General features: G+C 40.4%; 1 protein-coding gene across 1 annotated transcript in view; it reads left to right on the top strand.

Annotated features, from left to right (window-relative positions):
* Positions 1–9,817: 9,817 nt before the first annotated feature.
* ANKRD44 (ankyrin repeat domain 44) overlaps positions 9,818–23,072 on the top strand; it is a gene marked incomplete at its 5' end in the record, with an annotated part of 54,301 nt that continues 41,046 nt past the window's right edge. Inside the window, 3 exons of the mRNA XM_010135879.1 lie at positions 9,818–9,907; positions 16,945–17,023; positions 20,888–20,958. Of these exons, the coding sequence (XP_010134181.1) occupies positions 9,818–9,907; positions 16,945–17,023; positions 20,888–20,958 (240 nt within the window). The remainder of the gene's footprint in view (positions 9,908–16,944; positions 17,024–20,887; positions 20,959–23,072) is intronic.

Below are 23,072 nucleotides of genomic sequence, written 5' to 3'. Positions count from 1 at the left end.
TCTGTTAAACACTGCTTAGCAAACTCGGAGTGAATTGCGGCCAGCTTGTGCTCTTGTAAGGCAGCAAGGTGAATGAAAGCTGGAGTCAGATAGCTCTCCAGTGAAAAACTGCAAACAGACTGGCATGTTATCAGTTGGTACTTCCTACAAGAGCAAGCTGTGTTGTGTGGTACTACCATTATCTGAAACAGAGCGGGCTGCTGGGGTTGGGTGCAGCCGTTTAGAAATGTGATTTGTCTTTTTCTTTCTTCACAGAAACCTGCCTACGGTATTTCCTGAGGCTTTTCTGAGAATCGCTGTCAGTGCAGCTGGTTAGCTAGTGGCTGCTCTGTTTCAGAGAGAGTAGAAATTTAGCACAGTGACACTCTAATGTATTTTTTAGATGACCTAGATTAGAAATGTCTTGTTCTTGGTTTGCAAAAATTTGTTCAAATATTTAATATGACTTGGAGATGGGTGTTTTCTTCCTTTTTTTTTTTCCTCCTATACAGACAGAAATAAAATTCAAGTGAGAAATACTTAAAATGCCTCTAGGACCCAAACAGTCTTGGGGAACACGGGAACTGGAGTTCAGATGTGTCAGAAACATGCTGTCTTCCTGCATGGTCTACATACTGCTGTGGCATGGAAAGGGATGAGAGATTTCTTGAGTTTCACTCTGCTGTTTATGGCTTTTTGGATTCTGCCTTCTAAACTTTACAACATGTGCAGCTTACAGGTTAGAAGTCTGAATTAGGTTATAAATGAGGCCTCTAAAAATCCAGATTACTTTACTCAACATGTATAGCAGGATAGCTCCTTCATGTTGAGGCCTGAGGGAGTGGGACCAGTGCAGTTATGGTCCAGGCAGGTCAGAGGTGATTAGTCCAAAGCAGGAGAGCAGGGTGCTGTGGGTGGCTCTTCCTCACTAGGAAGATTTTGCTGCTTTTCCCTCCCCTCTCTCTAGTTACTGCTTCAATGTTCTGCCTGTGTTTAAACAGCCTGAAATTATCTGTACAGGCATCTCCTGGGATGGAGAAGGGTACATCTACCTTTTCTGCTGTCGTTGCCATATTCCCATGGCTTAAAGCTCTCTGCCAACCATTGCTTTAGTGCAGTCAGTGTATTGGGACTGAATTCCCCTTGGGCAAATCCCATTTACAGTGTAGTTTCAGTTGGTTGATGACACTTCACAGATAGTGTAGAGAAACTGTCATCCTATTCATCTTACCCCAGAGGAGAGAGAATCTGGAGCCTATGTGAAGTGGCTGCAAGCAGAAAAGTCGTGGTATTTCCCTGTGCAAACTCCCAGTGAAAGCACTTAGGCAGTCTTTTGGGAACAGGCTGCTTCCTTGTTTTCTTTCCTTTTTAAATTTTCTTTTTTGTTTTTTTCAGTCCTCGTAGTCACGAGGAAATAAAATGGTGAGATGGCACAACCTTTTTTGCCCCTCTGAAACCTTTCCCATCCCTCCAGAAGATTATGCAGCCTCATGTGTGGTGAGGGTGGGGTTTTTAAAAGCACTGAGCATTGCTCTCAGTCTTTTGACATAATTTGAAAGTTTTTGCTATCAACTTAAATGCAAACAGCATTAGGTGGCCCTTAAACACATTTTCTTTGTCCTGTCCTGAAAATCTAAGATGCGTGACACAGCAAGATGCTGCATTCCTACATACTCTCCTGAGGTGTTAGGCACAGTGACTGCATATACCAGTGTAAACCGGATGTCAGAGGAGAAATACAGATCTTCAATTACGATCATTGTAACAAGCCAGTGAGAGCTTCACAAGGCCAAAGAGGAGAAGGCCGTGAGAAGCAGAGAGATTAGCTTTCTTTAGCAGATCCGAGCAACAGGGTGGCCTGAGGATGGACAAACCAGACAAGAAAATAAGACAGTGGTTTACCAAGCCAGTTCCTTGAAAAAGGGTTGAGCAAGTGAAGCTGGGCCTAGCTTAGATGTTTTCTGATCTCACTAGCTTCTGATGCTTTACTTGGGTCACTTGTAGAGAACTATGAAAATGAGTGGAGATGATTACTAATTTAGTTCCACGGACTCCGACTTGGTACTTACATGGGATTTAGAAGGAAACCTATAAGGTCGACACCTGCTCCTTCTTGAGTTCATGTAGGGGGTTTATCTCTCACAGCATGATCCCAGAAATACATGTCCTTTTCAAAGAAGGCATCTGGGGTAACTAGTGACAGTGCAGATTTGTTCCCCGTGCTCTTCCTCAACCATCTTCTTCTCTGATGGACAGAATGTCTTGAAGAACTCCCTGTTAAAAGGAAATGTTCAAATTCTGCAGACGTCCACACATTTCAGATTTGTTCGAGTCCCTAAAATGTCTTGTCCCTCCCTTATGTCACTGTCATGACCCCAGAGGTTTGCTGTTGTCTGGGGCTGGATTTAGACACCCATGACAGCAGGACCTTGGAAAGTTGCAGATCACTATTAAGAGGAAGACAAGATTCAGGAACGTGAGAGATCTTGACTGCAAAATATATCTGTCCTTAACAGAAACTCATCTTGTGAACTGATGCAAAGAAAACCACAGAGTGAACAAAGCAGGGTCTGTGATCGTGCCATGTTTAGTGTGTTTCTACCCAAAGGGACTAGGCTCCCCTTGAGCTTTTAGAAAGATATATTTTTATTGATTGCTGTAGGAATTTCTCTAGGGCCATGTGCCACACTAGTTAAGTATTTGCCACCTTATGGTGTTAATACCCAACTGAAATGCTAGGAAATGCTTGTTCTCTACTTTTCCTTGGAAGTGCAATCTGCTGTAGCTTGTATTTTTTTGTATTAAGCTTTGCGTTTATGTAAATATGGTGTGAATTTTGTTTGGGTACTTTTGCTTTCATATGTTCAATCCCTCGACTACTGAAGCCTGCAGAAGAGAATCGCTTGGACTTTCAATGATCATTGGGCTACTTCTATTTCTGAAAATATGGCCTTCTGCGGTTCACTGTTTGTAACTCAGCCAAATTGGTAACCACCGCCCTGGTTTGCGTTGCCTCTTACAAAGCAGAAATGCATCTTTCTTGCGTGCAGCCGTTCAAGCTCTGTGTGTCTTGGATGTGTAAAACAGATGATTTATTTAGAAATAGCCTTTTATGTATTGCAAATTGTTCTCATGTTCCCTTTAAATTTTCTTCTGTGTAGGCCGAATAGCTCTGGTTTGTTTACCTTTTCCCTGTAAATCATTTTTTAGAACTCTGTTTTGCACTTCAGGACAAGTGGTGCCCCAAACAAAACATCTCACTCTAGTCTCAGCCGAAGCAGTGCTGAGCATTGTGTGGTGGAAGAACTACTGTGCATTTTGCAAACTGTAATCTTATTTTCTCTTCCACTTTCATAGCATTGTTTGGTTATGTTCAGTCCCAAATTCCTTCTTATACAAAACTGCCATGTAGTGACTCTGGGTTTCTTGCTGTATTCTCCAACATCCTGAACAGTGTCCTCATCTTCCTCCAGCCCATCTGTCTGTAGTGTGTTGAAGTGGTTGTATGTTCTGGTTCTGTCCTCCAACGTCCTTGTGGTCACTTGGAGTTCAGAACTATCTGCAAAATTGTTTAGGGCATTCTGCACCATAGCTGCCTTCTTCGTGTGTACATTAATATAAACCAGACCCCAGTTCTTATCTTACTGACTAAGGTCTTACAGGATCAGATGCCAATTTATAGTTTTCTGAATCAGGATTGATTTTCTAACAGTGAAAGAGAGAGGGGTAAGTTGCACTTTCATAAGGGATAGGCTGAAGGAAGATAACGTGCAACATTTCCATTTATCTTTTTTCCTTTTTCCTTTTTCATTTTTTTTTTTTTTTTTTTTTTGTTTGTTTTTTGTTTTATCTACTTGGCTGCCACTGCTGTTGGTGGAGCTGGGTGAAGGCAGGATGTCAGTGGCCTCCAGAGGATGTGGGGCCGTGAAACAGGGAAGATGTGTCAGTTTAGGTGGACAGCTGCAGCCAGCGTGAACCTGTTTGTTCCCCAGAGCATTCCCCGCTGCACACAGAATTGGTTTTCATTGTGGTTTTTTTTTTTATCTTGTGGAATTCAACACCTATGAAATTGGTCCAAAAAAAAAAATATCACTTGTCTGCTTGAAATGTGTTTGAAGACAAGTGAGCAGGAAATGAAGCTTTCAGTAGGGTTGATGTTTTTCAAGTGAGCTTCTCCCCTAACTGCTTTATTCCCCAAGCAAGGAGCAGATCTGTCACTGGGGTTGCTGTTGCTCTGCCCCGCTGCCAGTTGTTCCACTTCTCTCGAGATTTGTAACTTCATGTTGCCTGGCCGCCTCTGAGGGCTCTCTGAAAGCAGGTGGTGTAACATGGCACAGCGACTCTTACTTGGGAGTTCACTTAAACTGTTTTACTTACACCAGCTGGAATTTTTGCCACCAGAGATTTTAGCCTCTGCTATGTCCTTATTCAGAATCACTGCCTTGGTGCCAGACCTTCTTCCTTGCTCTTGTGTAGCTGATAGATGGATGGGGAGGAGGGGAAGGGAGGGAGGAAAAAAAAAGCAAAAGCTCTGGGAGTCAAAATGTTGATGGGACAAGATGTACTCGAATGAATTAGTAGTGCAGCACTCACTGCTGAGAATGTATAAAAAGAACCGGATCCTTTTTTTGGTAGTGCCATTACAATCCCATGACTTATTTAATCGTGTCACTGATATGTCTGTTGTGAGGTATTACACAACACAAACTTTGCGTCAAGACAAAACCCTGAGAAACTTTGAACATACAAAGTCCAAGAGGACGAGAAAAATTCAGGATACCATTAGATAGATTATCCTCAATCTTCATAGATATTCCAGCAAATCTTACTACGCTGTCTGTGACAGACTTTTCTCCACTGAAATGGGTGGCCGGTGCTGGGGAATATAACAAATACACAGTATCGTAACATTTGTTGTTTATTTTTGTCTCCTTTAAAAAATACTTTATTGTAACTAGTTTGCAGCATGCTGAGTCTTAGTCTCCACTTGATTAATGTAACTTCAAGACAGTGTTTATTAACTAATTTTCTGATATGATCTGCAGGCATTTAAAAAACCCACCACCCCCAAACTCAAATGCCAAAACCAAACCAAAACCCCACCACTTCAATAAAGACCAGTGGGTAGCCTCCAGTAATGAGAATGAAGGAAAGAACAGTGGGAAGGCTGCATTAAACACGCTTAGCTCTTTTCCTTTCTAGAAAGGATCTAAATTTAACATGTCCTGAGTTATTTCTGTACCTTTCACTGATAAGTTTAACAAAACAGAGGCCACTCACAGCCTGTTTGGTGTGGTGAGGAATTTCAGGATTCCAGGAATGGCAGGATGTAACCTTTGTTTCACCTGGAAACATCAGCAATTCTTGGGGCAGTTGATAGGCTTCGTAATGAAAAATGGGAGGCAGCCAAAATCTAGAGCCAAGCGAACAACCAGAAATAGATCTGCCGGGAGGCTTGTTTTGCACTGTCCAGAATGGCGTATCAGAAATGGTGTGAACAGAAATACCGGGCTCAATCCGGCATTGCACAAGAGTCAATCCTGACTATTTTCCTTTTTAAGTATCTTGAAAGCTTGACTAAATAAATGTTGTGTTAAAGTTTCAGCTGTCTCTATAATACTTTTTCCCCATACAGTTTTCAGTTTTCTTATAGTTCTATTTCTTTCTCACTTGCTTGGAATGCAGGTGTGTATTTGATACTCTGTAAGTGCAATTAAAAGTGTTCCAGTGCACCTAAGAACTCCCCTGCTAAGCTCCCCTGCTCCAGCAGAATGGAAATGGGGCAGCAGAGAGGCAGACAAAGGTTTAAATCTCTTGGCGAGGTGAGTAGAGGAAGGGAAAGGGCTGGGCACAGAGAGGACTAAACAGGAGGGTGTAGAGGGTGGCGGGGAGGCAGGGGTGTGAAGCAGTTTTATTCTTGTTACTTCACAAGCAGCATGCTTATGGGAAAGTGAGCTGAAGTATATTCTGGTTTGCATATCACTTACTGAGGGATTAATTGTGATTATGTTTAATTATAGAATCAGATTTGTAGTTTTCTCTGTCTGCCTGGAGACACGGATTTTTGCAGGTGGCGTGTAAACAAAAGCCGTCAGGATCCTGCTGACTGGAAGACAGTCCTACATTAAAACTGGGAGCAGGAGTTGTCTTTGTGCTATGACCAGTGGAAGGAAATAGAAGTATGTGATGTGACATAGCGGACAGCCTTGTGATTTTGTTTAATGGGAGTGCCTACAGAAAAAAAGAGGTGTTTGGCAAAACATTGACAAAATCAATACCACTTTGAAATGATTATATGTCTTGCTACCTTGTCTTGCTAGTTAAAGAGATATGAGTACCCGGGCATATCCAAATGTTTAGTCCAGTAACTTGATGTAATGCAATTAGAACAAGTAAAGGATCAATATATAACTTCCTTTCACTTACAAGACCAAATGATAGTATATTACATCATATCAGCTTGGGAATTGATCCTCCTTTCCCTGTCTGCCTCCAGCTCCTGTCAAATGAAAATCTGACTTGTTTAAGTCCTTGTTAGTGAGTCAAGACATCTAAAATCAACAAAATATTTAACATATGTCACAAAAAATAGTAACTGGTTTGCCAGGAGCTTCAGCACCCACTTCGGACATAGAAATTAAAATGATACTTGAGACAGTCCACTTGAATACTTCATCTCATCTGAGGTTCAGAGACCTGCCCCTGCTGCCTGGTGACAGACGTTGGCTTTCCTCTTCACTGTCAGATCTAGGAAGGAGAATTTCCAAATGCCAAATTTTGTCTGCTGACTTGTTGGCTCCATGGATGCCAGCTGAGCCACAAGGTATTCTTCCACATGGGTTTAAGCTCTCTGTTTCTGAAATAATCATAGTGCCTTCAGTTCAACAAGCTATTTTGACCTGGTGGGTTGAAGTCCGGCTTGTGATTGTCCCATGTGCAGTAAAGACAGGGATACGTTCTGACGCTGAAACATGTCTGTGGATAAAATTTTATTTTTAGTATAACACTTGTTGCAGTACAAAGTAAAGAACACTCTAATAAAACTTGTTGATGAGTTTCATACTTGTAATAGTAACTCTGTAGAAAAGGTAACATGGAGAGGTGTTCATTAGCTGCTGGTATATATTTTCAGGGAAAAAAAGGAACTCTCTTTAAGAATTTGGAAGCTTCAGAGTGCTGAGCTGATGAAACAGTTGTTCATCATTCCAAAACCTGTACCCTTGCTTAATTCTAATAATAGTTATACATATCCTGCTCTCTGCTTTCTTTTTGTTTTTTTTCTTCATTCTGAATATTTATCAACTTCTGAATTTAAAGAATTTTAAAGCAAAATATTTCTGTTAGTGATGTTGTCACATAATATACTGGTTTTAACTGTTCTTTCCAACCACAGCCATTGCGTGTTCTCTGTTACCTCTGTCTCTTGCCATTATAACTAGCAGTGAAATGTTCTATTATAACAAATTTATAAAAAGTAAATCTCATGGAAAAAAAGGCTGAATGATGGAGGCCTTTCCCAATGGGTATGTGGCAGCTATCTCCTGTCAGTGAAGGTTATGTCTATCAGCAGAGACACAATAGATCCGGTGGTTTGATATAAGGAACTGCATGTAGATGTGACTGTGGAATGGTGCACAAGAATTGAGATGAGGATCTTCTATATGTCACAGGTTTAAAGAACCCAGTGCTATTCTCAATCTGCTTTCTGTATTAAGGAGCTGATGCTGATTAAAAAGGTCAAGCATTTCCTGCAAAACTGGATGTCTGATTCAGATTTCTGGCAGAGGAAAGAAGGGTCTTATAAACTTTCCTCTTTTTTTTAAAAAAAAAATATAACAATGGACAGTACTTCAGCCTTTCCCAATTAAAAGAAAAAATGTTACTTGTAACAGCATTTGAGCTTTAAAAAAAATCCAATAGATTGGAAGTTCATTGAATTTTCCTCTTGGTGATGGTTCTTCTGCAGTCTCAGCTCGGGGGTCTGCAGACCCTGGACGATACTTTCTGTTGGGTGTTGGCTGTGACTGCAAGTGGGTTCAGCTGAGCTGCTGTGGGTATTTTGGCCACAGGGTTGTGTTGCCGTTTAGTTTGAAATTGAGGAGGTTTCTGCTTTCCTGTTTATTTTGTTATTTAAATATTATGATAAATGTATGTGAAATGGAAATATTTTGATGTGAGCATTCTAATTTTGTAAACATTTGCTGGATCTTCCTAGCTGTTAGTGTTAGGTTTGCGCTAAGTCTAGGGGATACTAATTTTTATTAGCATGGTCCTGGGCATAAGATCAAAGAATCACTTTTAACAATTTTTTTGGTAGAGAAAAATGCAACCATCTCACTCTTAACTAAATTCTGATTTGTTTTGAGTTTGGCAGATGAGGGAGAGTGGATCAGGTTCTGAGGTCTGCTGTTTGCATCCTCTGGTCTGTGGCTGTTCTGACATGGGCTGGAAAGGAAGCATGCTAAATGGTTCCAGTGAATTGCAATTTCTTTTTCCTTTCTTTTTCAAACTTCCACTGCAACACATTAGACTGCAGAGAGTCATGATAAAAGATGCTGCCTTAGTCCTTTTTCCAGTGGTAAGAATGAAATTCCAGTGTGAGTCTTTCTCAAGGACATAAGGGATTAACATGTCTTAAAATAGACACCATCATCTTAGAAATGTGTTTTCCAGGTTTGAATATGATGAATTTTGCAGTGAAAAGATTTGGGAAAATGGTATTTTCTCTGTTTTTCCAGCTTGTTTGTAGATTTTGAGGTAACTCGTTTACAAGATAGTTAAATTCTGCAGAATTTGAAGCACTGCTGTGGTTTTATGTGCTTTAATAGGCATGTGTGCTTCCATTTAGCAGGGTTATTTTAAGTTCTGGTGATTGCATGGCACCATGAACTCCTGTTTGCTAATAGGACCATGAGCCAACCTGGAGGTGGGCAGTGAGCCTGGGTGGGTCATACACCTCCTTCAAGAGGGGTGAAGGTGGAAGTGGGGCCACTGCCTGTTTCGACTGTGTGCTTCAGGGGATGGGTATCGTAATTTGTCCCCTCCTTTTTCCGAGTCTCCAGCAGAGACACGAGTTCTTTTCATTCAGCAGATTGTGTTGTGCCAGCTCAGTTAATAACTCGGATATTTGCTGCTAGGAGCCCAGAGCAAACCTAGGCAGAAGGACTGAAATCGCCAGCTCTGAACATGTAACGGAGCAGTTGAGCATATGCAGCGCTCCCTCCCACCGACAGGCAGTGACGCCAGCATTGCCGGAGGAATGAGCATGGCATATTGTTTCTCCCGTATGCCTGATTATTTATTTATGCATTCTGATTCATAATAGCATAATAACAGACTTGAAACAATAAGATAATTATTTTGCTTCTTGGGTGGTTAAAATTAACTGTGCTCATTGCGTATTTATTCAGTAAAGGGATAGAAGATGTTTGGTAATTGCCTAGAAATTCATTATTTGCATAATGTTCTGTTTCTAAATGTGTCTTGCATGACCATTAATCTGTGCCAACAGCATGCATGCAGCAGTATCTGATGTAATTAGTTTTCCCCTTACATGCCAAGGAGAACATCTGGGCTAATTGCATGTTGTTGAGAAAAGTTGCCATTCTAATGGGGATCCCTCTTTGGGCACACACATGCTTGTTATACATACAAACATACTCACCATTTCAGTTTATCCTCAAGCAAACTGATAGTTCTTATTGCTGAGATACTCTTGGAGATTTCTTACTAGGGTCATACAGTGTCTGCGGGCAGCGTTAATAAAAGTTAGCAGGAATTACATGCTCCCCTTTTAAACAGAAAACAAACCCGTAATGCTGCTGCTTCTGTTTGATTTTTCCAGCCACCACTGGTCCAAGCGATTTTCAGTGGCGATCCAGAAGAGATACGGATGTTGATCTACAAAACAGAGGATGTCAACGCCTTGGTATGTGACCTGGCATGTTATGTGCCTGTGATGTGTAAGCACCATGCTTGTGAACTGTTGCAATGGATATATTAATCATGTCTTTAGTAATTAACATGTAACAGAATGAAAATTGTTTGGAAGTTAGAGATTTGGGGCTTCAGTGGAATCCTCTTTAGTAGTCTGAAATGTAATTATCTCCAGCAGGTGACTTTTAAGTTTTCTAAGTGTATAGTAATTATTCCAAATGTGCAGGTCAGTCAGGGACAATGTTTTCTCTCTTACTGAGAAAATGAATGAAAACAGCTGAAAGCTGCATATTTTTATTCTCTGTAGAGCTTCCTCTTATGAAGTCTTTGCAGATCAGGAGCTGTTAATCAGCATTCGAATGTACATGAAATAAAGCTTCAGTATAGGCTTCAGCAGTGTGAGTAGGGAAGCAGTCAGTATCTTGGCCGTGACTTGCCCACAAAGGAATTGCTGTTCTGGAGACTGGCTGCTTCTAGCCAGAACAATGGTAAGCATCTATAAACAAGTAGTAAGTCAGTGTTTTGGCAATGGGGGGGATAAAAAAATCTCCATTTGAACTTGGTCTTTTTGCAGAAGTTGGGGTTTTTTCCCCCCTCTTTGATTTTAGCTTTAATCCTTACTGTTAGAAATGAACCCTGCCAGTCCTGGCTACAGTTGGTGGGTGGACTCTGAAAGTGGTGAGGATATAAAGCAGAAGCAGAATAGTGATTTCCAGGTGTTTCCTGGACTTTTGAATCAACCTTCCTTTTCTTTGTGTCTTTCTTGATAAAAGCCATCAATTTATCCATGGCTAACTCCAGCAGTTTGTCTGGTGTAGTCTTGGCACTGCAGCTTTTGCAGGCTGTGGGACCAAACCCACTGGTTCAGAGCTGCAGAAAGGGACTGGAGAAGTGATCCTACAGATCTGTGTAACTGGAGCTGCACTCCATTTGTTGTCAGGGAAAGGAAAGACTTGCTGCTGTTTTAAATGGGGAATCCGATCAAAGAAGATGTTCATTTTCCTGGTGTTTATCAGTACCTGGTTGTTTTCTTGAAGTAAGTTCTTTAAAGTGCTTCCTTACAGCATCATCTCCCTTGAGTTTCCTCCTTATTTGTTTTCCCTGATGGTCTTTAAAAAACAAATTAAAAAACCAAACCCAACCAAACAAAAACTCGAACAACCTAGGTGAATATGGTAGTCCTAAAATTTCCTCTGTTTCATGTTGGTTTTTCAAAGTAGCTTTTTCTGTGCAAGGTTATTGTGGGCTTGTCAAATGTTTTTGTCCTTCAGCTGCAACTGTGTTAGTTACGGTTGCTAGGGAGATGCTCTCAACTATCAGGTGCAATATTAAATGAGGAATATGTATTTTCTAGATGAGTAACATAGTACTTAATAGAAAAAGTCATTGAACTTGAGTGATCTTGCCCAGAATTCTGTTTAAGACACCAAAAGTCCATCCAAGAATGCTCTACCTGAACAGCTGTTTTGTCAGGAGCAAAAATCCCGAAGCTTTTATTTGGAGTAATTAGAAAAATACATCAACAGGAATTCTGAAGATTGTGTTCTAGGTGGTGATTATAGAGAAGTGTCACATGCTTAAAATGTCACTAGAGAAAGATCGAAAGATCATGTTTTCCACCCTTGTGCTGTGAGCTGGCAGTTTGCACTGGGTGCTTACATTTCTATTTTAAGGGTGTTTTTTATTACTTCCATGTTAGTGTTTCTTCAGTGCTTGGTTGCTCACAGGAGAGGAAACTCTGACCCTGTTTGGCAGCGGTATGTCCTTTGTTAATCATTTTGGTTAGCTGTGTTAATACTGGAATAGTTCAAATACAGGTAGGACAGGGAAACAAAATAAAGCTGGTTTTGCAGCGAACTTTGGGGATTTCTGAAGTTACAATTTTTTTTTTTTGAATCAGCAGTAAAGAAGGTAGAAGAAAAAAGCAGATGGAGAAACTATTCAAAATTAGTTATATATTTCTTAAGAGAAAATTAATCTCAAAGGAAAGAGCTTAGAGAAAATCAGAAGTTTAGTAGGTTACTTTTTGTGTGTGTGTTGTCTTTAGGTGGGGATTTTTGGGGATGATTTTTTTAATTTGAGAAGGGTGTAATGGAATGGAGCAGAGCCACTCACTCCAGAGTGAGTTCATCTTGGGATTATTCTGGATCCAATGGTAACCCCTGGTTATCAGGGATTCATAACGTACGTAGCTGTGCAACATCCTACATATGCGGAGTCCAGTTCTTATGCGCAATCTCATTATTTTCTATTAAACCAAAATCCTGCCTGTAAAATTTCCATTTTCACCTCAGTCTTCTAGTTTAGTTTCCCTTCAAAACATTTCAAGTCAAATAAAAAAAGGCAAAAACCCCTTCCAGTATTCTTCCCTATAATTAGTGAGATGCTTGGGAGCCAAACCAGACATTTCTTTCCCTCTGTTTTTCCTCTTTATTCCCTAATTTTGCTTTCCCTCTTGGATAAAACCCCCAAACCCAAAATTTGTCCAAAACTTTGATTTCCCAAAATATTTCCCATTGCATTCATATTCTGAGTAAAATAAATACTAAAACCCCTTGCTCCAGCAGTGAGGCTGTTGAGGGCAACATCTGCTTTCCTGAAACTTATTTGTTTCTCTTTCTGACACTGGGGCATCAGTGCTGATCCTGCATTCTTGGCTTGATCTGAGCCTCTTTGCTCAATGTTCTGCCAGCTGGAGAAGCTGCTACTTCTCTCTACTCATCAATGTCAAGGACTGCTTGTGCAAATGCATCCCCACACACTTATGCCAAAAAGAGACAGGTTAGAAGGATGTAATGGTTCAGCTGAATTTGTCTCGTTTTCATTAAAGCAGAGCCAGCAGGTTTAAACGTGTGGCACTGACTCCTGGTGGGTTTGAGCCGTGTCGAGGTCTTCACACGCACACACACATACAAGTCATATATATTTCTGTAATACTGCTAAGCATGCTTTTTGTGGTGGTATGAGTGCTCAAGGGTACAAGTCCACACACGCCGAGAATCATGAGTCTGAAAGGCTTTGCATGCCTGGGATACCTAATGTGAAAAGCAGCTTGTTGTTCAGTTTGGAGCGACATGTTTGACTTGGGACTAAGAGGGACTGTAATGTGGTATTTCAGTAATCTTGGGAACCAGACTCTCGTCTGCTCTCATCCAAGGAACGGTGATTTACTTTTTGGCACTATGGCATTTCACAGGAGAATAAAGCTATCCTGGAAGTAAATGCTCCTCTTCCAGATAGAGTTCTGGTGTGCTGGAAAGTCTTCTGGAGGATTTATTCAAGAACTTTGGAAAGCTTTTGCTCTGACATACTCTGACAGTTAGGTGATAGCTGTGTTTCCAGTGGGTATTTAGGCTCAAGTAGTGCTGTTGGATATACTGTTCATTTAAGTGGGAAGTGCTAGAGAATAATTTTTTTTCTATAGAAGAAAATTATGAATAATTCTCAGAAATGTAAGGAAATTGAATACTTAAATAGCCTTGATGTTTGTGATGCAAGGCAACCAGCACAACCTTAGGTTAGAAGAAATATTTGTCTTCTATTAGGAAGTAAGTAGAAATGTTTATACTTAGTAAAGAAGATGTTTGAACTGTGAAGAAAATTCTGCTGGAGTTTACTGAGTGAAATTTTGGGAATTGCTTTGTACAGCATGCTAGTGGGTACTAAATTTTATGCATATCTGTATATATCTGTCTGTGCCGGTGACTTGTTATTGTTGTCCTCAAAACATTTGAGACAGTTAAGGATGTATAGGTCATTAAAAGCTTATGGCAGGATGTGGTTGTAGCCGCTTTATTTTCTTCAAAGGCAGCGATGTCAGCCTGAATGTTCTAACTCTGCTTTTCCCCTCAACTCATGAGTGATGATGCCATCAACCTCTCCCACCCAGGGTCAATCTTGCATTTATAAAAATATAGGAGTTATTTAACTCTAGCTCTGGAGCTTTACATGGAAACTCACTGCTATAAACATAAAAATATTTCTATTAATTTAGGATAGCAGTTTCTACAGACTCAGACTAGGGTTAGTAATTAATTTTAAAAGTTATCTTTTTCTGGAATGAATCCTACTGTCAGCCTCATAGAAGGAAAAATGTTAGTTGAGGGAGAAGAGACAGGATAATTTTTTTGTCTCTAGAAGATCAAAGTATTTGCCTCCTCCATCTCTTTGGCACTTGGCAATTAAAGACTCAATCCAGAAAAATCTTTGTTTCTGAGGCTAAAATGAAGACTGAGGGGCTGAGAGCTGCCAGAACCAAGATGTGCAGTTTGAGATGGGAACTCTCTGTGCTTGGTCATAGCAGAAGGCGGCATAACTTACATAGCTTGACTTTCAGTTACAAGCTGGTGTTCACAGTTAGGCATTTTGATTTGCTTGGTTAATTACAGGCTTTAATAAAAGAATCTGTGAGAGGGAGGAAATCCTGATAGTGGGAGAGATTTTCTTTGCACAGCATCAACTTTTAGCTTTGATCTGTTGTAAATAGACCAAGAAGTAACTGCTCATTTGCTATTAGTCTCTTCAGTAGTTCCTAACCAGTTGCAAATATTTAATTTTCCCGAAGTCAAGTTGTATCTGAATGTTTGTAGTTCTTTAATGGTACCAGCTACTTTGTGCTGTTTAAATAAGGTATGCTCAGATCTGTATGTAGTTAATGAGCAGGAAGATTGTTTCTGTTACTGTTTTGTTTAGCCCTCTATCAATGAAAGTTGTAGCCATTCATGTGCCTCTAATATAGTTTGGTTTAGTCTGTCACCCAGGCAGATCACTGGCTGGTTGGAGGTGGTGGGAATCCGAATCTTTGTTACTAGTGGAACTTCATTAACTCAGTTTCTGTGGTGCGTTAACTCTCTGCTGAACTATTCCTGTTGGCTGCTTGGGCAGTTTGGTGACAAAGAGGATAAACCCATTTGTTTTCTGTAGCAGTTCACTTACATTTTAATAGTAAATAACTCTGTCCCAATCACCTTCTCATCTGAACAGCAGCAGTTGGTATAAAAATTCAAATCTGTTATCTCCTTCGAGATAACAGTTTCTACTGTTGTCGGCTGTGTTGAGGAGAAACCGTTGGTCTTTTTTTCTTACTGTGCCTGAATATTTTGCGTATGCTGCTATGATTCATCTGAGCCACTGTTCTGCTAATCTTCGTGTGCTCTGGGGCCCTGATCCAATAAAGCACTTAAGGACTACCCTAACTTTAAGCCTGTGAAGGGCCTTATCAGTGTTACTGTGATCACTTGAGCAGTTTAAGCATGTGTTGAGTGTTTTTCTTGGTGAGGCCTTTTCTCCTCAATTGCCTGTTTGTTAAGTTCCTAATTGCCTTAATTTTTTTGTTTGTTTTTTTAAGTACAGATAGTGTTAAAATCAGCATCATCTTTTCTGTGAACTCATGTAAGTCAGTAATACAGTTTTGGGAATGTTTTTCTCATCCCAGCATGATTTTATAGCCATTGTTTAGCTTATCTACTGTCTCTTACTGACCTTTTGTTGCTCTGAGAACTGCACTTGAAGCAGGTCTGATTATTTGTCTTAATGCTATTTGTAATCCTGTTATAATTTCTTCCCCCCCACCTCCTTTCCTTGCCTTGATAAGGTGTGTTCCAGTTTCATGTACTGCCAGACCTTTCCCTGAAATGACACATTTTCTTTTTATTCCCCTCTCTCTGTTTATAATCTTCAATCTTTAGATCATTGTTTATTTATTTGTCCTCCCTTTACTAGCATCATGCCACACGGCCAGCTGTAGCCAAAGAGGTGTTAGTGCTTGGGCCAGATGCAAAGCCAGTGAGCTATTTAAGTCTTGCTGAAGCGGTACATGGCTTCGAGGAGGACACAAGGAGTGTGGCTGGACAGACCGGCAGATGCCCCAGTTCCTCTGTCTCTGTGTCAGCCTTGCAGAGCATAAACAGGAACTTGAGGATGTTCCTCCATTGAGTTGCTTAGCTACACGCTGAGCTGCAGGTGTTGTATGCAGACTTCTCCCACCAAACTCCTGAAAACCTAGCCTTCTGTGTGGTTTTAATTTTCTAGACCAAATTTGATAGGATCTTGCATTGATTTTAAAAAGTGAAAGCTGGGAATACTTACAGAGAGTTGTTATTGCTAGAGAAGGATAAAAATTCTACTTTTCTGTTTCATGTCCTTTCCTGCCTCAATTATCAAATTCCCATCAGATTTACAGTTTAATATAAAATATTGCTTGTGATCAATAAAGCACTAAATAGCCTTGGTTCTTTGATATTGAAAATTGCGTGGTCTGTATCGTTGGCATTCAACTTCAAACTATTCCGTTCTGTTGTCAAACTTGATTGTGTTGCAAGAAGCTGTCGCAGAATTTTAGAACTGGAAATGGATTGAATATCATGATGTTGCCCATGTTATTGGCAAGTTTCTTTTAAAGGCCTCTGTCCTGGAGTCATCTGAATAAAGCAATAAAAGAAAGGGATTTTTGTAAACACTGTATTTATACCCCCTGAAGATAGAAAATCTTGAAAATGTGGCTACCTAAGACTGAAAATTACAGGATTTGGCAATCAGGCCAAATGGTGTACCAGAATCTTTGTAGTCTAAGGGAGTTACATCTTCTCCTTCTGTGCGGTTCCAGACCATCCTCTAGAGATACCTTTCTGAAGTGTCTGTTATATTGTTGATGCAAGCTGCATGACAAAGTCTGATGTCCAGAAGCACCTGAATTACATTGCTGCAACACTTAGAGTGGAAAATGTTTCCAAAAGAGACCTAAGGATGAAATCTTGCCTCATTATAGTTTTGATTTGATTTGCTCTACTTGTAAAAAGGATATCAAAGTAAAGACAACGTTTCTGCAAGGTCTGGTGGAACCAAGCAATAAAAAAAGTTGAGGATATTCAGGGAGGAAGAGTGTTCTTTCACTGGTTGAGATTGCACTTCTAATTATAAACAGAAATACACATAGCAAAATTAACACTGTATACAAATCCGCTGCTCTTTAACACCAGCACTTGTGGTTATTGACCATGTTTTGTAACTGGACAATCTATGGTTTTGCAGGATGCTGAGAAACGAACACCTCTCCATGTTGCATCATTCTTGGGGGATGCAGACATCATTGAGCTTCTCATTTTGTCAGGTAAGGTAGTGTGCTTCATTGTTATTAACTGGTAAATTAGCTAATTTCAAAGCTACAAGGAATACCCAGCAAAGGATATATGAGTGAGCTTTAGGCAGTGCCTCTTTTCTGAGTTGCAGTTGTTGCAAGCTTAGAAAATATATTTAAATTTGGTGATACAATTTATAAAACAAGCACTGTGACAAAGCAACTAGTTTTTTAAAACTTCTGCAGCATTCATACTGACAGTATCTGTGGATTCAGAAACTTGCTGAAGTAGGTATTTGAAACGTGGGCGCACATCCTGCAGTACAAGCCAAGAGTTCTTGTTAACCAAAAATTATTATGGAATAATACCAAAAAATGATGAATGAGTTTCAGTGAATTGTAAGTGGTATTTACACTAGAGACATGATTCTGGGAGTCAGAAAGTTCATTTGGAGAATAGAAACTGTGCAGTAAGATGTATCTAAACAGAACATAAAAACATATTTCCAAACTGTTGTAGTGACAAAAAACACGATCAAAATGTCAGAACCAGACATCTATCAAAAGTGCACCATTCATGGCAAACCCCTAGATGTGCTTGCAGATTTCAAAGGCAGTGTTTTTCTAAGCTGGAGGACTGTAAGGGTAAAGCTTTGTGGGGGTTTAAGAATGTGGGATTAAAAGGAACCTTATGGTACAAACGTCTTAACCCCTCACCAGCAGCCTTCCTATGTGATTGGTTTCACAAATTATTAGACTGCTGCTTTGCATGAGTTGCCTGTTTTTCAAAGAAAGTTATTTCAGAACTATCAGGCCTGTAATTGCGAGGCATCTTCTGATTTCCAACCTCAAATCTTAGAATTATTCAGGCTGGATAGAAAATTGTACCTTGGTTAGGACAGAGAGATGTTAACTTCATTCCTGAAAGCCAGCATCAGGTCAGTTGTTTTCAGCTCTGAAAAGAACAGAGGCAATTTCAGATTCATTTCCTCTTTTGGCAGAAAAATTTGAGAGTGAAGACGGCAAAGATTACAAAACAGCCATATTAAAGAAGAGTGGATTACAGAAAGTTTCCTCCCTGTTGATTTTATCTCTGATGTTATATTTTGTCTACTTCAGCCTCAGAGAGCAAATCCAACAGCCAAGCCTTTCCTTCAGGCCCATGGGTACAAGCTCTCCTGAAAGTGCAGAGGATGGGGCTGAGAAAAGCCTTTTCTCTGGAGAGTTTTTTTTTGAAATGGGTATTTTATGGGGTGGATGGGTGCTGTGGCTACCTGAAAGGATGTCAAGGGAAATCTTTAATGCAGCTTTTCTTTTCAAGAAAGATTGTACTATGAAGCACACCGTATACATTAACTTGAGTGTGTTTTCAACCCTCTTTGTCCTTATAAATACATAGATTTAATCCACGGAGTATTGCAGGAAGTGCATGGACACATGGTTACAGTACTTGGTCCAGAGTGCAGAGAGGGACACTGAATTTCTGGGTGATTTGAGGAAGTGTTGTGGGATGGAGTTGAAAATTTAAGCTTCAGATTTTTGGACACATCTCATTTTGGTGCCTTAGCATGTTGTAGAGTATATTGTAGAGTCTGTAGAACTTGGTTTCTGTGGTACTCGATGCTTTCAAAGACCTGTCACAGAGTGGTACTTGAGTTTGTGAAGTGTAGAGGACACCTTTAAAAACATCAGCGTTGTTCCCTGAGTGCCTCTGCGTGATCTCCTTTCAAACGGCAGATGTTTTCTGTCCATGAAGGAGTGCATGGTGAGGTCCTTTCATTGTCATTAACTGTTGCCTGCAAGGAACTGCTGGCAACATAAAAGCTGGATTTTGGTGAAGAAAACAGGCAGTACAGAGGGAAACATTTTGAAACGTCTGTTCAGAAATTGTGCACCTCAGTAAATGGACAACAGTAACAGGCAACAGCGGAATTGTGCAGCTCTTTAAGAACAGAAATCACGAATGTATTCGGCTGGTGCATTGATACATCTGTAAGCGCAATTTCACATTGTCATATAAAGAGCCCCAAAGCACAAAGAGGTAGAGGGATGTGGAAAACAGCTGAAAGGGACGATAGCATGCTGTGTATTATTTTATTCATACTGGTATTGTTTTGTTTTAATTATTTTCTTTAGTTGTTTTCTTGGCAACTCTTGCAATTGCTCAAAGGGTAAGTGGATCAATGAAAGGTCTGAATAACTACTGATGAAGACACTTTCCTTGGTTTTCTAATCAACCGCATATTTACCAGTGCCACTGGAGCTGTTGAATACTGAGGAATGATACATTCATTACGCTTTGCTACGGCACGCAGAAGCTTTCTGATTTGCAACTATCTGCTTGCGGGAGTTAGTGAATGGGTAGAAATAAACCAAAAGAAACCTTAGTTAAGAACAAAAGTAAGGCAAAAAACCAGGGCAAATACAAAATAAGTTTCTAAACCTGGAAAGAGGTATTTGGTGGCAGTCATTAGGAATTCATCTAGAAAATATGCATCTAAGCTAACAGCTTTCTTGCTTAGGTGGATTCATTTGAAAACGCTTAGAAACTGTTGTCTTTTCTAAAGGACGTTTTTCCAGAGGGCATGTTGTACCACCAGGTACCAGCTTCTGAGGCTGAGTTAGGATTGCCTCTAATCGCTGCAATAGTTATGAAAGTGGCTTTCTTTTACTTGCAGCCAAAAAGTTATATCCCAGCTTGTGGAAATATGAAAGAACTTGTTTTCTTCTCTGATTACCTCGCACAATTCCCAGTAACCACTGTGATTCAGAGACAAGCATCTTCACATTCCTGAGAAATGGCTCTTGGAAAGTACTTCTGATGCAGAGAGTGTGATTTATTAATTACAGGCTTTTTGTCTGCATTTAAGTTATGGTGCAAAATGAAGCTTAAGAATCCCTTTGTGAAGTTCAGAGGCTCATTCAGGCTATGTGCATGACGCTTGTGCTTCTCTAAAATTTTTTGGCATAGTCTCCTCTGACTAGTACTGCTACCTGCAGAGTTAAGAGTTACAACATTTTCAGGTTAAGCCCTTTATAAAATCAATTTCTTTAGTCCTTTTCACTAGATTTCCTTTCTGGGGTATCACAGTAGGACACAGTTTTCATATTTCTTTCAAACAAATCAAACAATTGTACAAGATCCTTTTTTCGTCTGCAGTCAGCTAGCACTGCTGTTAAATATTCTTCCTTCATCCTTTATTCTGGCAAACCCATCCTCTCGTGCAGCTGCTTTTGTCAGAGTGCACATTAGTACTGAACCACAGAGAAGGCAAACGGATAGTGTCCTTCATCCCTCTTCTCCTGATGCTTGCTGAATAACACCCACAGAAGCTGAGGTAGGAGCTGTCCAGTTTCCTCCTCAACATGTGCATTTCTTGGTACTGTTTTCTTCATCCCAGCAAGATTTGCGAAGCAGGGAGGCAGTTATGTCTTCTAGTGGTCTGTCTGATGGAACTAGTAATGAGACTGTTGTTACGGCTCCTTCCCTTCATTATGTCTGCAGAGAGCAGCAGTGCTCTGAGCAAAGGGTTGCTTTTTTTTCCCCCTCAGCTGCATCAGTTGATCTAAAAAAAGGCATATACATAGACATAAATGTACAGACTTACATACATGTATAACCTCCTACAACAAATCCTGCTTCTTTGTGTCCCGTAGATGAAGCTATTCCCGGTAATAATCCAACCGGTCCAGTCCCTTTTTTTTCCTGAATCATGCTTCAGTTCGTATCTATCCAGGATCTGAAGTGCATTTCCAAGGTGAACAGAGTGCCAGGAGAGTGGTGGGGAGTGCTGAGAGTACCACATATAGCTCAGATCTCATTACTATGGAACACTTGGGCAAGGCTTTCAGCATCACACCCAGGTCATGGCTGTAACCTCTGCTGTTTACTTGCAGGCGCTCGAGTTAATGCCAAGGACAATATGTGGCTGACTCCTCTCCATCGAGCAGTTGCTTCAAGAAGTGAAGTGAGTAAGATTTGATTGCCCTGCTTTGGCACATAAACTACATGCTGGGGGAAAAAGCAAGCCACGCAATCAGGGAAAGCAGGGCATGTAGCATCGCAGCCGGAGGCCAGCTCTTACAAGTTAGTTACAGCTGCTTTTGAGCCTTCATGTGGTTGATTTTTCACCTTGTGAAATGCTTTACATTACCATAGCAAGTCATTTTGAGCAACCAGCAGCTGGAGTGCGTGACCAGAACTGAAGTGGGATAGAGTCTGCAGTGGTCTGTAGTGTCTACCTCATCTTCAAGTGATGAAATAGAGGAATAAATCCATGTGGGATGTGTGTGGGCTGGGAATGTGCCAGAAGGGAGTGGATGTATATGTGATCCAACACATATTACCACATAGTTTGTTTTGGTTAATTGCATTTCAAGGCATCCATTAGGTTTTCTGTTAATGCCTTTGATTCATGCATAAAGGAGAGTTAGCCCATATTTCTTCTACTTGACAACTAACAATCTTCTGGTGTGATGTTGTACTTCTTCTGTTGCTGTCTCAAAAAGGAGCAGCAATAACTTTCAGGAACGCAGCCTGGGCATGACTGTGTTTTCAACTGCACCATTATTCTTGGCTTTCCATTTTGGACCTCCCTCGTGTACTTTCGTCCTCCTAATACTTACTTAACAGTGAGCCCAACTGCAGACTGAATTGGCTGCTGGGGATGAGAGGAGGGGCTGTAAAAGAGACAGAGGGTGGCTGTCTTCCAGAGATTGATGGACTCGAATCACCTCCATAACAGTCTCAGCGCTTGCCAAGCCTGAAGGCAGGAATCCTGGGCTCGCTTCTAAACTCGGACATTGTTTGGCTGCTGGCTGAGCTTACCAGCTGCTGGCATCCGCTGAAACCCTCTGAAAGGAATATCTGATAGCGTATGAATGCTGTAATGAGGCAAAACTCAAAAAGCCATGTTGTAAAACAAAGGTCAGACTTAAACCTAAAAAAAAAAAAAAAGCCACAATCGTTCTGATGTGGGAACTGCAATGCACCTGATTTCTTTCTTTTGAATGTGTCAAAGTACGTGATTTTTCTTGTCAGTGACAGTCCTAACAATAAAATTTATGTTTTTCTGGGGATTTGTGTCTCACCTTTAACTCTTTGTCAGCTGAAGGCCAGTTGCACAATGAGAAACTGTCTTCCATTGTGCCGGCTCTTCTGGTACCTCCAAATGACGAGGTGCAATAGTGAGGCACCAGGGGAAGGCACCAGCCTTTGATGCCTTTTCATGGTTCGCTATATATTTTGTAAACACACATAGCTTTCTTCTCCTGGTCTTTTTCTTTGTTATCTATATGATAATTGCTACATTTGGTAATAATTTTGAAACAAAATTCACTGTTTTGAGACTCTTTCAGTGCTGCTTTTACTTCATTACAAGCTAACAAATGTGCAGCTTCCAGTATAATAGGATGAAAACGGTAGTAGTAGGTAGCAGTAGGTGAACTCATAGTTCACACTGATAGGAGATGAATTCACGGTCCAGAAGTTGACGTGCAGTTTTGAAGTTTCTCCTGTGAGCACAGTCACTTTCAGAATGATCACCTGGAAGTTTTAAGTCTGATGCTCTGAAGCTTTCACAGGATTCAGCAGCTGTCTCCTTGTACCCTGTGATAGTGATTAAAAGCGCTAACACTATTTTCAAGCGGGCTTCAGGTAATTAAATGTTTATTTCCAAATCAATAACCATCAGTTGTGTCTGTGCAGGGTTGTTAATGGATGTATCAGCTTTCAGCCTTACAAAGTTTGAAAAAGGAAGATATTTCATTCCGATAACTTTGGGTAGCTAGAGACAGTGAACACAGAGGCTTATCCCATAGCCGTGGACTGCCTGCTCGTGTAGCAGTTTTATTTATTAAAAGGGATAGCTCATGCTATCAAAAGCAATAAAATTAAAACTTCTCCATAAGGATTTTAACAATTTGATCCCAAATTGGATAGGGCAGCAGTTTTGCAGATGTAAACAAAAATGTGTAAATGTTTTATTTTTTTTTAAAAAGCCTGAATATTTTTAGCTTAGACTTTTCAGTCCTTGCTACTAAGAATTCTCCTTTAACTTTTTCTTTCCTTCATTAAGAGTCA

Source organism: Buceros rhinoceros, unplaced genomic scaffold (assembly GCF_000710305.1).
Source record: "Buceros rhinoceros silvestris isolate BGI_N320 unplaced genomic scaffold, ASM71030v1 scaffold7895, whole genome shotgun sequence".
Classification (NCBI taxonomy): Eukaryota; Metazoa; Chordata; class Aves; order Bucerotiformes; family Bucerotidae; genus Buceros; species Buceros rhinoceros.
This window is presented reverse-complemented; position numbering and strand designations above follow the sequence as displayed.